The sequence below is a fragment of the Theropithecus gelada genome, chromosome 11 (assembly GCF_003255815.1).
Source record: "Theropithecus gelada isolate Dixy chromosome 11, Tgel_1.0, whole genome shotgun sequence".
NCBI lineage: Eukaryota > Metazoa > Chordata > Mammalia > Primates > Cercopithecidae > Theropithecus > Theropithecus gelada.
This window is the reverse complement of record NC_037679.1, coordinates 35,621,099-35,638,200: the sequence shown is the minus strand read 5'-3', so window position 1 is coordinate 35,638,200 and position 17,102 is coordinate 35,621,099. Positions and strand designations below refer to the sequence as shown.

The window sequence follows — 17,102 nt, the reverse complement described above, 5'->3', positions numbered from 1 at the left end:
TCCTATCTAGATTGGATTGTTGTGATTTTCTATTGACTTTAATCACCGAACATGCAGTACTAAGAGATATCCCATCGTAGCTCCTGTATTTCAGACATACTTTCCCGTACCTCTGTTGTAGAATAGCAATCTAATTTCTCCATGGTAATTAGGATCACTCACCTCACCCAGTCTAGTAACCCCCCCGTCTTTGCCTGCTGATTCAGAGGCATGAGGACCTTAAAGTGGCCAGATGGCAGTCTTAACTTCGAGTTAAGTGGAATCATTGCTGTGTCTACTAGTGGAGGCATTCCTCTCTTTGGAGTAAGACTTCCAGACTTGCAAAGCACAAGGTTATGGGGACAGGATGCAAAATTTTATTAGTGGATCAATAGCAGTAATAGTGGATGATGTCACTTCCATTTCTCCCTCTCATTCTCAGAGCCATGAACCTTGACTATAGGAGAAAATGCACTATATGTTGCATGTTGACCCAGAGCATATACAACCTTCTGGCGATCCATGCTGCAGCCTGTATGAATTGCTCCCTCACTGAAGCTGTAATTGAGTTTTCAGAATGCCACCCTGCTATTCTGTCAAACCAGTTACTTCATGATGTTGGGGAACATGGTAAGGCCAGTGGATTCCCTGAGCGTGGTGGATTCATTGCTGTACTACAGTTGCTGTGAAATGAGTTTCTTCTTCCAAAGCAATGCTGTATGTGTTACTATGATGGTAGATAAGGCACTCTAAGTCTATGGATGTTAGTTCAGGCAGAAGCATTGCATGCAGGGAAGAGAAATTTATTCAGGTAGGAACAAAATGCTGCCCCTTCCACGATGGAAGCAGCTCAGCATAATCTACCCGCCACTGGGCAACTAGCTAATGACCCTGCACAGTGGTGCTGTATTTGGGACTTGGTGTTGATCTCTACCGCTGGTCAGTTGGGCACTCAGCAGTGGCTCTAGCCAGGTCAGCTTTGGTGAGTGGAAGTCCATGTTGCTGAGCCATGCATAACCTCCATCCCTGTCACCATGGCTACTTTGTTCATGAGCCCATTGTGGAATGACAGAAGTGACTGGAGAAAGAGGCCTACTAGTATCACAGAATGGGCTCTCCTATTTACTTGATCATTAAAATACCTCTCTGCTAAGATCACCTGTTGGTGAGTATTCACATGGAACACAAATATCTTCACTGTAAAGGCCCAGGTAGTAAATATTTCAGACTTTGTGGACTACATATTGTCTCTGTCACGCATTCTCCTTTTCTTCTCTCCCCTCTCGTTTCTATTTTCCTTCTTTATAGCCCTTTAAAAACGTAAAAACCATTCTTAGATTGTGTGCTATAGTTTGCTGACCCCCAGCTTATCTGTTAAAAAATGCCAGATTCAGGCCGGGCGCGGTGGCTCAAGCCTGTAATCCCAGCACTTTGGGAGGCCGAGGCGGGTGGATCACAAGGTCAGGAGATCGAGACCATCCTGGCTAACATGGTGAAACCCCGTCTCTACTAAAAATACAAAAAACTAGCCGGGCGTGGTGGCGGGCGCCTGTAGTCCCAGCTACTCGGAGGCTGAGGCGGGAGAATGGCGCGAACCCGGGAGGCGGAGCTTGCAGTGAGCCGAGATCGCGCCACTGCACTCCAGCCTGGGCGACACAGCGAGACTCCGTCTCAAAAAAAAAAAAAAAAAAAAATGCCAGATTCATTTACGTGAAAATTGTATTAGGAAGGAATCCATATTTCCAGATAATGAAGGTTAAGGAAGGCACTACATTTATTTTAATTATAAATTGGGATTTAAATCTAAGAAAACATTAATAAAGCACCCAAAGGTATTATAAACACACACACTTATGTATATGTATCTGTGTGTGTGTGTGTGTAAAGATACACCCACATATAGTTACTCAATAAATAATTACAAATCACCTAACATTTTATAAGTTTATTAACCAAAGTTGCTGTCACAAACTCAAATGCCTACAAGGGCCTGGCAGATAAAGGGGCATTTTTGGAGTGGCTAAGTACACAGTAGTAACTGAATTGCTTATACGTCAGTAAATTCAAACATTAACAGAATGACTTTGCCAAACGTTGTGAGGACTGAATGAAACATGGTTCCAAACATATATATGGTCCCTGGGTAATCAGTTTTTATGATCACCTGTAAAAGCAGAGGCTTGTTTCTACCATCTATACTTCTAAGAAATTCTTTTTTTCTCTTACCCTGGTCGTAAGAAAAAAGAAAAAAGAAGGAAATTCTTTAAATTTTTCAGCGTGTAGTCCTTGAAGGAAGATTTGTACTTTAAAATTGATGGGCTCTACTCATTCAGGGCAATAAACTATAAAATTTGCATATGTTCCTATCTTCCTTATAAGATTATATTTTTAAAAATCATGGATTACAACATATTCATTTTATACTTTATATAAACAAATTTTAAAAACTTAAAGTAAGTAGTATTAAGTGATATATGAACTTTGGAAGTTAACGAATCAAGAGAATACTTCCAGTTAGGGGAAATCAAGGAAGGCTTCATGAAGAAGGTAATATATAACTCGGACTTCATTGGGTGGGTTGGGTTTGGTTTTGCAAAAGAAATATTCTCTAGAAGGAAGAATGCAGGCAAAGGCAGGGAAATATGAAGGCATAAGAATAGGATCTATGAAGGCACTGGTATATATGCGGAATAGCAAATAATTTGGCTGACACAAAGGGTCAGAGAAAGCAAATAATAACTGAGAAAGGCAAGTATAAGCAAAATGATTGTTACCCTCCAATGCCAAGGCAAGATTTGGACTTAAATCTTTAATAAGAATAGCTGAAGTTTTTGATATTAAGTTGACATGATCTCTTCTAGATTAACCTAGGTATAGAACTGATATAATATGTAGGCATGAAGGCAGGGGCAAAGATAGAGAAAATGAATGCTTGAACATTCTTAAGAAATCTTCCAGAGCAGGTAAAGGATCATCGGAGGGTAGCTTTAAGGCAACTAGGACAGAAAAGGGCCTTATTGAGAGCAAGGGAAACTTGAGCATTATGGGCAATGGAAGAGCTAACAGGACAAATTCTTTTTTTTTGAGATGGAGTCTCGCTTTGCCACCCAGGCTGGAGTGCAGTGGCGTTATTTCTGCCCGCTGCAACCTCCGCTCCTGGGTCCAAGTGATTCTCCTACTTCAGCCTCCCGAGCAGCTGGGATTATAGCAGGGATTAGCCATCACGCCTGGCTAATGTTTGTATTTTTAGTGGAGACGGGGTTTCAACATTTTGGCCAGGCTGGTCTCAAACTCCTGACCTCAGGTGATCTGCCCACCTCAGCCTCCCAAAGTGCTAGGATTACAGGCATGTGCCACTGCACCTGGCTGACAAATTATTGATATTGGAGTAAAGGCTTTTACTGGGCTGGGCACTTTGGTTCATGCCTGTAATCCCAGCTCTTTGGGAGGTCGAGGTGGAAGGATCGCTTGAGCATAGGGATTCGAGACCAGCCTGGGCAACATGGCTTAATACATGGCATCCTAATACAGGTTCTCTAGAGGGAGAGAACTAATAGGATATAGATAGATAGATATACAGATATATATGAGTTTATAAAGTATTAACTTACATGATCACAAGGTCCCACAATAGGCTGTCTGCAGGCTGAGGAGCATGGAGAGCCCAGCCCGAGTCTCAGATCTGAAGAACTTGGAGTCCAATGTTTGAGGGCAGGAAGCATCCAGCACTGGAGAAAGATGTAGGCTGGGAGGCTAGGCCAGTCTCCCCTTTCACGTTTTTCTGCCTGCCTGCCTGCCTTCGATGGCAGCTGATTCAATTGTGCCCACCAGATTAAGGCCTTTCCTAGCCCACTGACTGAAATGTTAATCTCCTTTGGCAACACCCTCACAGAAACACCCAAGATAAGTACTTCGCATCCCTCAATCCAATCAAGTTAACACTCAGTGTTAATCATCACAACGGCAAAACTTCATCTCTATAAAAGACCAAAAGCAATAAACCTAGTTGGGCATGGTGGTGTGTGCCTGTAGTCCCAGCCAATCTGGAGGTTGAGGTGAGATGATCACCTGAGCCTGGGAAATCAAGGCTGCAGTGAGCTGTGATGGCACCACTGCACTCTATTCTGGGTGACCCTGTCTCCAAAAAAAAAAAAAAAAAAAAAAAGTGGGAAGGCTTTTATTACCATTAAGTGCCAGAGGGATTAGCTCAAAAGCATAGGTAGAAAACTTAGTTACAGAAAGGATGGTAGCTGATAGAGAAGAAATTCAAATGAGAGCTTTTAAAATTTCTGTGTTCAAAGCATTTGTACGTTTCTTTGTTTTAGAAAGGATTCTTATATAGATACTTTAAATCAGTTGTCAGGACTCAAATACTTACACAACCTGGACAGGTAGCAAAAATGAGTGAAACAGTGAAAGTACAGATGCAAACATGGTGTAAAAGGTGAGTGCTTGCACCTTGTGAAGTGGATGGCTGCTGCTCAGCTCTAATCAGTCATTGCTTAGGTGTTGCATCCATAGTTTCAAGGCAAACCCTAAATTAATACTGTTATGTACAGTTTTTGATTTTTTAAAATATTGGTTGTAAAAAGGACCAGAATCAGGAATCAGAGCCGGTTTCCTGACATTGTGTGACCTCCTCTTTATATACGTTGACAGGGTTTCCCCATATTGGCCAGGTTGGTCTCGAACTTATGACCTCAGGTGATCCGCCCGCCTGGGCCTCCCAAAGTGCCAGGGTTACAGGTGTGAACCACCGTGTCTAGCCCAAATACTGATTTTTAAAAAATCATTTGCCTGAGAATATCTATATGCCATTCATTGGCTAACAAACATTTATTGGGCATTTATCACATGCCAGCCACTGAAAATGCATCCATATCCTTAAAATTGAATGATAAGGAAAGTGTTCACACAAAAATACTTGTTTTGTGTTGAAAAGTGTTTTTTGTTGAAGGTGTTCAACAAAAACAATCTATGTAAATTCGTGTGCTCCTTAGTTAATATTTTTGATATAAAAATGCCCAATCCTAACACACTGCTGCTTGTACAAGTTATGGAGAGAAGTGTTACGTAAGAGTCTTTTCTGTTATTGGAGCATCAAAAGAAACTCCTGTCTTAGCTATATTTCTTTTGCCTCGAGTTACAAAGGTACAGTACGAAAGGACCTTACGCACTTAAGCCCTTACACAGGCTGCCTAGGCTTTAAGGGCACCAAAAGTCTGAAAAAGTTGTTTGGACAGAAGAAGGATAAAAACAACCACATAGAGAAGAATTCAGAAGAAGCTAATATTAAAACATACAGGGAACATACTGCTTCAGAAAGTGATAAAGTTAGTAGTGAGACACATGCTGAGCAAAGAAGCTACTTTTAGGGTTTAGGTGTAGGTCTAAGTGGAGCTAAACAAAGGAGAAAAACTGTGAGGGCAAGTTTTGGGGTCACTAGGAAAGATTGCTTTATTATGCTTACAGATGTGCTATTTACACATGTGGTATTAACCTGAAACACTACACCAGGAATTACCAAACTATGCCCTACTCCTATTTTTGTAAATACAGTTTATCAGGCTCATTTTGTTTATTCATTTTCTATGATTGCTTTGATGCTACAACATCACAGTGAAGTAGTTACACGAGAAATCCTATCATCTGCAAAGTCAAAAGTAAAATCTGTTTGCTGTGTGGCCCTTTACAAAAAAAAAAAAAAAAAAAAAGTTTGGTGATCCCTAAGCTGTACAGATATACTGCAACATCTGTCTCCCTTTAGTTAAAAAAAAATTGATAAAAGTATTTCCTTACTTAGTTCATGTATAGTGGAATATGGGAACATATCACTGAAATGTACATAACTGAGTCTCTTTTATCAGATACAAACACTTAAGGGTATTAAAACCTCAATATTCATGCTGTCTATTAAAAATGAAGGATGGGGCCAGGCGTGGTGGCTCATATCTGTAATCCCAGCACTTTGAGAGGCTGAAGTGAGAGGACTGAGGCCAGGAGTTCAAGACCAGCCTGAGCAACAAAGTGACACCCCATCTCTACACAATTTAAAAATATTAGCCAGGGCCGCGCACGGTGGCTCATGCCTGTAATCCCAACACTTTGGGAGGTTGAGGCGGGTGGATCACCTGAGGTCAGGAGTTCGAGACCAGCCTGGCCAGCATGGTGAAACCCCATCTCTACTAAAAATACAAAATATTAGCTGGGTGTGGTGGCAGGTTCCTGTAATCCCAGCTACTCGGGAGGCTGAGGCAGGAGAATCACTTGAACCTGGAAAGCGGAGGTTGCAGTGAGCTGAAATCATGCCGTTGCACTCCAGCCTGGGCAACAAGAGTGAAACTCTGTCTCAAAAAAAAAATAAAAATAAATAAATAATACATTAGCCAGGTCTGGTGGTGCGTGTCTGCTGTGATCTCAGCTATTCAGGAGGCTGGGGTGAGAAGATTGCTTGCACGCAGGTGGTTGAGGTTGTAGTGAGCTGTGATTGTGCCACTGCACTCCAGCCTGGGCAACAGCATAATGAAGACACTGTCTCAAAAAAAAAAAAAAATTACACAGCATTTATTCATCAATATATTAGACAACTTAGGATCACCAGATACTTGAGGAAAACCAACAGCACAGAAGGGGAAGCATCAAGAAGAAGTAACAAATAACTTCAGAGGAAACAGAGAGGATTCTCTGGACAGAAGAGCACCAAACAGCAGAGCAGTTAAATTCCTGTGTAGTTAGAAAGATTCAAAAAAATACTGGAGTCATGAAACAATAACAGACTAATGTGTAATTGGGGAATAAGACGAAAGTTAAAAGTCATTGGATGGGCTAAGGAATAAAATGGTCCAAAGATGGTAAATTGGTAGAATTTGCAAGTTAGTGATCTGGGAAATAAAGTTGATAAGATACTTCAGGAAGTACCCAAAAATAAATGGAATGTTAAATATCACATTGAAATCAAGAAAGGGTTGGGGGCCTGTTTATATGTAAACATCTTGAAAATCCAGAAAGTCAGGGAAAGGACAGAAAAACAACAATGTGTCTTGTGACTTGGCAACATTCCACAAACGACTGTATAAAATAAAGCGGAGTGCGCCAAAAAAAAAAAAAAAAAAAGAAATCAAGAAAGATGGAGGTCCAGCATTTTTCTAATACAAATTTTAGCGAGAAAGAACAGAGACTAGAAAGGAAGAAAAAAAGCAGAAGAAAACAAAAAAAGCAGAAGAAACTTCCCTGAACTGGAGAAAGATAGGTCTTCGACCAAAAAGAATTCTTTTAGAGCCAACAGAATTAATCAAGATGAACCTTGCCTAGACAGATCCTTGTGTGATGTCATAACTAAATTCTTGGACAGTTTAATGGTGATGGAAGAGTAATAAGTAAATCATTCAGTGGTTTTTCTTCTTGTTTAACTGTGTAGGGTAGGTGTCATTGTCCTTTTCCTGTTATGAATGATTTTTCCAAGGTCCGGAGAATAGAGACATAGTATCAGACTTGCATAATATTTTGGTATTCTTGTTTGATTATAGTTTTGTATTTTAAAATGCCAGTCATTTGGAAGCAGCAGACTTCAGTACTATGCAGTTTCCCCCAAACACTTTGGACTAATCTAAACTACCACAGTACTTTGCCCAAATGTGTTATATAGCACTTGTACAGTAATTTATTTGCTAGACCTCTTTTATTGGACTGAATTCCTTTGGGAGGCATTTAGTAAAAATGTGTCAGATAATGCTGGGCTATTATATTGTTTACTGACCATGTTCTTCCTAATGTTGCTGAATTTGTATATTTTGTTAATGTCTTCTGCATATAACATACTGCTTACAGGAACTGGAAGATAACTGGTTTATAGAAAACTCAAGGAACTAGCTAGAATATTGAGGCAGGTAATACTAGTAATGACCCTTTTATTTTTAATTTAATTAGTTGACCCAAAATGAAATGAAATATGTTCTTGTTATCTGCTCTGCAGATACCCTTTCAGCCAACAAGTTGGAATAGAGAGAAGGCAGCTCTGTTGAGGCAGGTAACACTGGTAATGACCTTTTTATTTTTAATGTAATTAGTGGACCCTAAGCTTAAGAAGTAGACTCATAAGCCTAAGAAGTTCTGAAATCCATCCTTTGATATCTGCTCCCTGGTGGTCTGATTCAGTCTCATAGCTTTAAATGCCATCAATATGTTAACTCCCCAAATTTTATCTCCAGCTCAGATCTCTTTTTTGAGCCGCAAACTCTTAAATCCAACTGCCTGCTTAACAGGTCCACACGAATATGGAATAGACATATCAAACTTAATATTCCTAAAACTAAACTTCTGATTTTTGGTTATCCTCTGGCCTGCTCTCCCAAAGAAGATAACCTTACTGCTCCTGCTGTCTTTCCCATGTCATTTAATGATCAACATCCTTCAGTCATTTGAGCCAAAAATCTAGGTCATCTTGTATCTTTTCTCATTCCCACTCCATATTCAATTTTTCAGGAAATCCTCTTGCTTCTACTTTCAGAATTCATGTAGAATTCTTCTTCTTCTCAGTATCTTTATGGCTCTCATCTTCATTCTTGCATCATATTCTCTCTTCTAGATTAATGCAGTAACCTTTTAACCGAATTCCCAGTTTCTACCCTTCTCCCACTATGATTGTCAATACAGAGAAACTAAAAATCTCAGATCATGTTATTCCTTGCTCAGAACCCTCCAGTGGGTTCTCATATCACTTAGAGTAAAAGGCTAACATATGTCATATCCTACCACCCAGCCAGTGCCTAGAATGTAGCCATAGGGTAGGGCCTTTTCCTACCAAAACCCCTATAAAGTCTGAAAGAGATGATTACTCCATATAGTGAACAAACCTTAACACAATGCAATAAGAAACATTAAAAAAACAAGGAAACATAACACCACCAAAGGAATGCAATAATTTTCCAATAATCAACCCTCCCCAAATGGAGATCTATGAATTGCCTGTCAAAGAAAAATCAGAATAATTATTTTAAGGAAGCTCAGTGAACTACAGGAGAACACAGACAACTCAATGAAATAAGAAAAGCAATACAAACAAAACTAGAAGTTTAACAGAGAGGTTGGAATAATTAAAAAGAACAGCGCAATAGAGACTGTTAACAGCAGAACTGATCAAGCATAAGAAAGAACTGATAAACTCAAACAGTGGATATTTGAAAATATTTGATCAGAAAAGAAAAAGAATGAAAAGGAGTGAAAAGCCTACAGATTTAGGGACATCATCAAAAGAGCTAACATTTGTAGAATTCAAGGAGAATAGAGAGAGACAGAAAGCTTATTTAAAGATTTAATGTCTGAAAACTTCTCTAATCTTGGAAAAAAGATAAACACCCAGGCACAGGAATCTCAAAGGTCTCCAACTAGATTCAACCCAAAGAAGACATATCTAATCAAATTGTCAAAAGTCACAGAGAATTTTAAAAGCAGCAAGATAAAAAGGATCCTCACATGCAAGGGAACTCCTTAAGCCTATTGGTGAATTTCTCAGCAGAAACTTTGCAGGTCTAGAGAGAATGGAATAATATATTTATTTAAAGTGCTGAAAGAAAAAATTGTAACCCAAGAATACTTTATCTGACAAAGCTGTTCTTCAGAAATTAAGGAGGTATGAAGACTTTCCCAGAAAAGAAAAGCAGAGGGAGTTAACCACCACTAAACCCGCCTTACAAAAAAATGAAAGAGAATTCTTCAAACTGAAGTGAAAGGATGCTAATTAGTAACATGAAAACATATAAATTATAAAACTCACTGGTAAAACGCTGTCATTGAGGATACTGCTAGAGCTCTTTCTGGTCTGTGAAGCAAATTTTGATTGGTCTAGAGCTTTGGTATAAAGCTTATACACACATTATGTTATTGGGGTCCTCTCAACAATCCTGTGAAATATGTAGAGCACGTAATATTCCCTTTTTGCAAATGAGAAAACAAAGATTCAGAGAAGATAATGGACTTGCTCACAGTCATGCTGGTGGAAAATGATAGGGTGGCAGAGTGGAGATTCTACTCCAAATGCACTGCACCAGTGGTTTCCAACTATTTTGACTGCAACTTAGAGGAAGAAGTGCATTTTAAATTTTGACCCAAAATGTACACGTGTACATGCACACACAATGAAAGCAAAAAAAAAAAAAAAAAAAAAGAAAGAAAAAAAGAGATATATTCTATAGCATCAGGGACTGGTTTTGTGGCAGACATGTTTTGCACAGACCGGGAGGGCAGTGATGGTTTAAGGATGATTCAAGCTCATTTACACTTATTGTGTACCCTGTTTAATAATTATACAACTCACCATAATGTAGAACCAGTGGGAGCCCTGGGCTTGTTTTCCTGCAGCTAGATGGTCAGTCTTGAGGGTATGGGAGACAGTTACAGACCACCAGGCATTAGATTCCCATAAGGAGCAGATAACCTAGAATCTTTGTGTGCACAGTTCACAATAGGGTTCGTGCTCCTATGAGAATCTAATGCTGCCACTCATCTGACAGGAGGCAGAGCTCAGGAGGTAATGCAAATGATGGGGATATACATCTGTATCCCCCATCTGTAAATACAGATGAAGCTTCACTCACCCACCTTTCACCTCCTGCTGTGTGGCCCAGGTCCTAAGAGGCCACAGACCCATATCAATCTGTGGCCCAGGCATTGGGAACACCTGGCCCACAGGACCAAATATGATGTACTTATACTTTGTTTCCTTACCTCTGTGGGGAAACATTTTCTGCTTTTCCCTTCCTTCACATGTGTTCTAGCTACATTGCTTTCTTCCAATTCCTCAAACTTCTGCCTTAGGACCTTGGCACTGGCAGCTTCTTCTGACCTTCAGACTCTTCCCTCAGATATCTGCATAGCTAATTTCCTCCCTACTTCAAATCATTGCTCACATGTCACCTTTTCAATGACACCTACTATGACCATCCTATTTATAATTGTAACCCTTTAATCCCTGGGTAGTCTTAACCTGTTTTACTTTTTACCATAACACTTACTATCTTCTAATACATAATTTATTTATTTATTATTTTTATTGGTTGTCTTCCCCTTCTAGAATATAAGCTCCATGAGGGCAGGGTTTGTTTGCTTCGCAAATTGATGTATTCATAGTGGTCAGTATAATACCTAGGAATAGATGAATCCCTAACATTGAATGGATAGGATGAAAAGATTAGTAAAATATTTTTTGAAGTAAAAGCTGCTTATGATGTTTTGTTATTTTGTTGTTAATATTGCAAATTTTTAGAGTATAATAATGCAGTATTCAAATACAAATATCAGTGTGCATCCCATAGACATAATTTTTGTATCATCTGCTGTTTTGGATTCTTATTTATTCACTTAGATAATTGAGTTGACAGTTAAGTGCAACAACTGTTAATGAAATGTCTACCATGAACTAGCACTGGAAACACAGATCAGTAAAATAGCCTCTGTCCTTGAAGAGAATTGGCTCATGGGAACAAATAATTACAATATATTATAATACATGTAGTCAAGGAAAGTTTATATGTTTCTAAATTGAAAGTCAGAGTAGTCTCTTGGGCTATTCTTATTGATTATGTCAAAGGAACCAAATGCCAACCTTACAAAGTCCAATTAAATAATGTTTCACCAGCCTTTATATTTCAGTAAGGCCTTTTATACTCGTAGAAATAAGAAAATGTTTTTGAAACTCCAAGAAAATGATTAGAAGTCTACTGATTTTATTGGTTTTGGCTTTGTTATCTCTTTGAAGGAATAATTGTTAGAGAGGTTATCAGAGACCTTTGAGTATTTATAGTTACTATGAGAGTTCAGGTTGTAGGTTTTGTTAATGAAAAAGTCAGTCCTCTTGAACCCTGCCACTGTTTTATCAACTAAATTTATGTAGTATTCTAAATCTTTTTTTTTTTTTTCTTTTTGAAGTAGCGTATTTCCCTGACCCCTTCATGGGACTCATGACAAGGGTGCCTCATTTACTCAGCCTGCTACTCCCCACTCCTCATGAGAGTGAGTGAGTGGGTGAACAAAGTGGGAACTGGAGTGCATGAGCACTGAAACTGGGTTGCCATTTCGGTGTCAGCAGGATCAAACTCCACTCACTTGGACCTGCTGTGTTCCACCCCTTGCAGGAAGGAGTGTACAGGTGAGCAGGTGCAGGAGCCAGAGCGAGTGCTTTTTGGGCACTGGCAGGAGCGAACTCCGTGGAGGCTCTGTGGCAGCGTCCAGGCAGGGTGCCTGTGACTCATGAAGCCCCCCCAGAGGGCATATTACAGTGCTTTTTTAGCTCTGCTGTCTGTGGATGGCTTAACTGTTAATAATAAATCAGTGGGCCCTCTGCCTTTTCACATGAGACGGCTGCCTTCCACCAATGAGGGCAAGGGGCCCGTGTGACAGCCTTTTGTATCCACACTTGTGGCTCCCAAGCTCTTGTCCAGTGTCCTCGAAAACAGTGAGGCTACATGAACAAATTGAAAGATGGTAAATGTGGGGGATTTTATTGTCATGAAGGTGTCTCTCAACCGGAAGGGGAGCTGAAAAGGGGATGGGGCAGGTAAGTAATCTTTCACTGAAGCCCAGCCTTCTCCCACTGGATTCTTCTCTGAAGTTACACTATCAGGCTGTCCCTCTGAAGTCAAGCCGCTTCTCTCCAATGTCCAGCCATATTCCCCGATGTCCAGCAGCTTCTCCTCTCTTAGGGCTGAGTCTGGGGTCTTTATAGGCATAAGATGGGGTGGGGCAGGACAAGGCCATGGGTGGTTTAGGAAAAGGCAACATTCGAACGGGAAAACAGGGATATAAGTTCTTGTTTTGGTCTGCCATTTCACGCTTTTCAGCTTGAGGGTGGGGCTTTTGCCAGGGACCCGCCCTTTTCTGCCTAGAATTTCTCTGCACCTGTTCCTGTCAATTTCAGCAGTGTTCACAGCATCTTCACCAGGAGTAGATTCTGTCTTCAGAAACCACTTTCTTTGTTCATCCATAAGAAGTAAGTCCTCATTCATTCAAGTTTTATCTTGAGATTGCAGCCATTCAGTTACATCTTCAGACTCCACTTTTAATTCGAGTTCTCTTGCTGTTTTCACCACATCAGTAGTGACTTCCTGCACTGAGGTCTTGAAACCCACAAAGTCATCCATAAGGGTTGGAATCAACTTCTTCCAAATTCCTGCTAATGTTGGTGTTTTGACCTCCTCCTGTGAATCACAAGTGTACTTAGTAACATTTAGAGTAGTGAACCTTTCCATAGGGTTTTCAAACTTTGCCCAGATCCATCAGAGGAATCACTATCTCTGGCAGCCTTATGGCCTTACTGAATGTGTTTCTTAAATAAGAAGACATGAAAGTTAAAATTACTCCTTGATTCATGGGCTGCAGAATAGATGTCGTGTTAGCAGAGATGAAAATAACATTAATCTTTTTGTACATCTCCACCAGAACTTTTGAATGACCAAGTGCATTGTCAGTGAGTGTTAATATTTTGAAAGGAATATTGTTTCTAAGCAGTAGTCTCAACAGTGAGCTTAAAATATTAGTAAACTATACTGTAAACAGATGTGCTATCATCCAGGCTTTGTTGTTTTATTTATAGTGCACAGGCAGAGTAGTTATAGCATAATTCTTAAGGACCCTAGAATTTTTGGAATGGTAAATGAGCATTGCCTTCAACTTCAAGTCATCAGCTGCATTAGCCCCTAACAAGAGAGTCAGTTTGTCCTTTTCAGCTTTGAAGCCTGGCGTTGACTTTTCCTCTCTAGATATGAAAGTCCTTAATGGCATCTTCTAATAGAAGGCTATTTCGTCTATATTGAAAACCTGTTGTTTAGTGTAGCCATGTTCATCAATGATATTAGCTAGATCTTTTGGATAACTTAACTGTGGTTTCTCCAAGTAGCACTTGCTACTTCATCTTGCATTTTGATGTTATAGAGATGACTTCTTTCCTTAAACCTCATGAACAACCTCTGCTGGCTGCAAACTTCTCTTCTGAAGCTTTTTCACCTCTCAGCCTGTATCGAATTGAAGAGAGTTAGGGCCTTGCCTGTATCATTAGCCTGTTCTTCTATCCAGACCACTCAAACTTGCTGTATATCAGCAATAAGGCTGTTTTGCTTTCTTATCATTTGTGTGTTCATTGGAATAGGACTTTCAATTTCCTTCAAGAACTTTTACTTTGCATTCATGACATTGCTGTTTGGTGTAAGAGGCCATGCTTCTGGCTTTTGACATGCCTTCCTCACTAAGCTTAATCATTTTTAGCTTTTGATTTAAAGTGAAATATGTGGCTCTTCCTGTTACTTGAACACTTAGAGGCCTTTGTAGTGTTATTAATTGGACCAATTTCAATATTATTGTGTCTGATGGAATAGAGAAGAGCCAGGAGAAAGAGAAATGGGAGAATGGCAGATGGGTGGAGCAGTCAAAACCACATACATTTCAGTTAAGTTAGTTGTTTTATATTGCTGTAGTTTGTGGTGCCTCAAAATGATTACAATAGTAATATCAAGGGTTACTGATCACAGATTGCTGTAACAGATATTTTAATGAAAAGGTTTGAAATATTTGAGAGTTACCAAACTATGACACAGAGACACAAAGTGAGCACATGCTGTTGGAAAAGTGGTACTGATAGACTTGCTTGCTGCAAGGTTGTCACCAACCTTCATTTTGTAAAAAAGGCGGTATCTCTTTGTGCAGTAAAGCGAAGTACAATAAAACAAGGCATGCCTGTAGAAGAGTAATACATATTCATGGTAAAAATGGAAATATACAGAAGAACAAAGAGTATCTTATTATATAATGTTCCATCACTCACATTTCCCACCTCGTGTTGTGATCCTCTTTCCAGTTTAGTATATACAGATCTTCATTTTTAAAAATTGCTGCATGATATTCTATTGTATGTCTGTAATATAATTTAAGGAAGCTTCTAGCCATCAACATTAAAGTTGTTTCTAGTTTTTTTCATCAAATTTATTACTTTGTTGGATTTGTTTATATTTCTGTGCATTTGTATATCTGTGGGAGAATTTCTAGTCTTGAAATTGCTGGATTAAAACATACATATTTTTAATTGTCCTCCAGAAAATTGTCCTGATTTGTCTTCTCATAACAAAAGTACGTGAGAATATCTGTTTCCCCACATTCTGTCCCATGATGGATTTTAGCATACTTTTTAGTTTTTACCAATGTAATACTAATTTATTTCATTAGAAGTACTTATTTCATAAGTAGATTTATGCATCCTTTCAGATTTTAGGCAATCTCATGTTTAACCTTGCTCTTACTATTTTTCTTCACTTGGAATATCTTTTTCTTCTTTCATTTTTCTCTGAACCTTTACCATTCTTCAAGCCCATGTCAAAATTTGTTTGTTTTTCTTTTTAATTATTGGATTTCTGAATAACCTCAGACTAAAATGATTTTTCCCTCCTAATAAACTCAGTGCTTTATTTCTACTTGTCACAATTTTATCCCAGTCCTAATAAATATGATTTTTTTATTTTAGGATTTGCAGATTTACAGGATGGCTGCACATTAATGGAAAGAGAAGCATAAACCTATCTTCTTTCATTATGGAGGGAGGTTTGGCAGATGGAGAACCTGATCGAACTTCGGTGAGTAGTTCAAATATGACGTAGTAAGATTCTATCATTTGTAACTGTGAAGTGTTTGATGTAAGCCAGGGTTTTGTTTTTAAAATATATTAAAAACAAACTTTTAAAAAACTGTTTTTAAAATAAGGCTTTAACTTCTTGAGAATTACAGGTACCTTAAATGATATGAAAATTACAGATCGCTGGCCGGGCATGGTGGCTGATAGCTGTAATCCTAGAACTTTGGGAGACTTGAGACGGGTGGATTACCTGAGCTCAGGAGTTCAAGACCAGCCTGGGCAACATGGCGAAACCCTGTCTCTACTAAAAATATAAAAATTAGCCAGATGTGGTGGCACGTGCCTGTAGTCCCAGTTACTCGGGAGGCTGAGGCACGAGAATTGCTTGAACTCGGGAGGTGGAGGTTACAGTAAGCCAAGATAGCGCCTCTGCACTCCAACCTGAGTGACAAAGTCAAACTGTCTCTTAAAAAAAAAAAAAACAAAAAACGAAAATTACAGATAGCTTAAAGCTTGTTGGAGCACAACCCAATTTTCTGAATTTCTGCTCCATCCTCCTCCTCTTATTTTACCTATATTCCCAGCCATATAGTGAAAGACATACTAATAGAATCATTTGTTTTCTCCCAAAACCTTTGTCTTAAGTGAAATCAAGAGAATGTTAACATTTGAGGAAATTAAATGCCTCCAAATCTCAAATCACATGCAGCTATGAGTAATAGCGGGAATGAAACAGTTAAAATTAATTAAGAGCAATTGCCATATATATTCTTTTTATAAAAATGTAAAGATTTAGTAAACATTTCTGCCCTGTGATCATAATTGAATTATATTCTGAAATTAAACAAGTAACAGGAAAAGTATACCTTACCCAATACATTTAAAAAAGAAATCACTAGTAGGATGGACTAAATGATGATGGGTCATTTTTTTCTCACTGTACAAAAAGATTTTACTCCAGAATAATTTCATTTTCAGTTATGTTATTGCATCTTGAGTGACTCCATTATATATTTAGGTAGAGATTCTTAGCAATGTTTCTGTTACCTAAAGTAAAGTTTCCCCCTTCAGTAAAATGTAGTCAGCTGGTAGCTTTATCATTAGTTAGGTGGTGGATTGTTTAACAAATTTACATTGTTGGAATAAGGTAGAGCCCAACTTTTCTGTCTTTTATATTACTGTGGAATTGAGAGTCACTATTAGATTGAGGTGTTTGTAAATTTTAATTTAGTGAATGTCCTTTGTTCAGGCTTCAGTGTAGGAACAGTCTAATGATTGATAGCAAAATGCAGTTTTGCTGACTTGTATTAACTTGGTCTCAGCCTTTCTTGAATTTCTGGTTCAGTCTTGTTTGGGGTTCTTAAATGATCAAAAAAAGTTAAACTTTAAAATAAGTTGTTAGTAGAGAAGAAAATGGGTGTGGAAATAACTTGGCTTATGAAGAAGGCTGTTGTCATGTTGATTTAAATGGAAAACGGATGGTAAATTATTTTATTTTTACTATAATTTCAGA

General features: G+C 38.8%; 1 protein-coding gene across 5 annotated transcripts in view; it reads left to right on the top strand.

Annotated features, from left to right (window-relative positions):
• The window catches only part of OSBPL8 (oxysterol binding protein like 8), a 222,126-nt gene that overhangs the window by 62,338 nt on the left and 142,686 nt on the right, over positions 1 to 17,102 (top strand). For all 5 annotated transcript variants that reach the window (XM_025401400.1, XM_025401395.1, XM_025401401.1 and 2 more), the window contains one exon: positions 15,482 to 15,590. Coding sequence is in view for 3 of the 5 variants with exons in the window: in XM_025401395.1 (XP_025257180.1) it covers positions 15,549 to 15,590 (42 nt within the window). In the remaining 2 variants the exon portion in view is untranslated. The remainder of the gene's footprint in view (positions 1 to 15,481; positions 15,591 to 17,102) is intronic.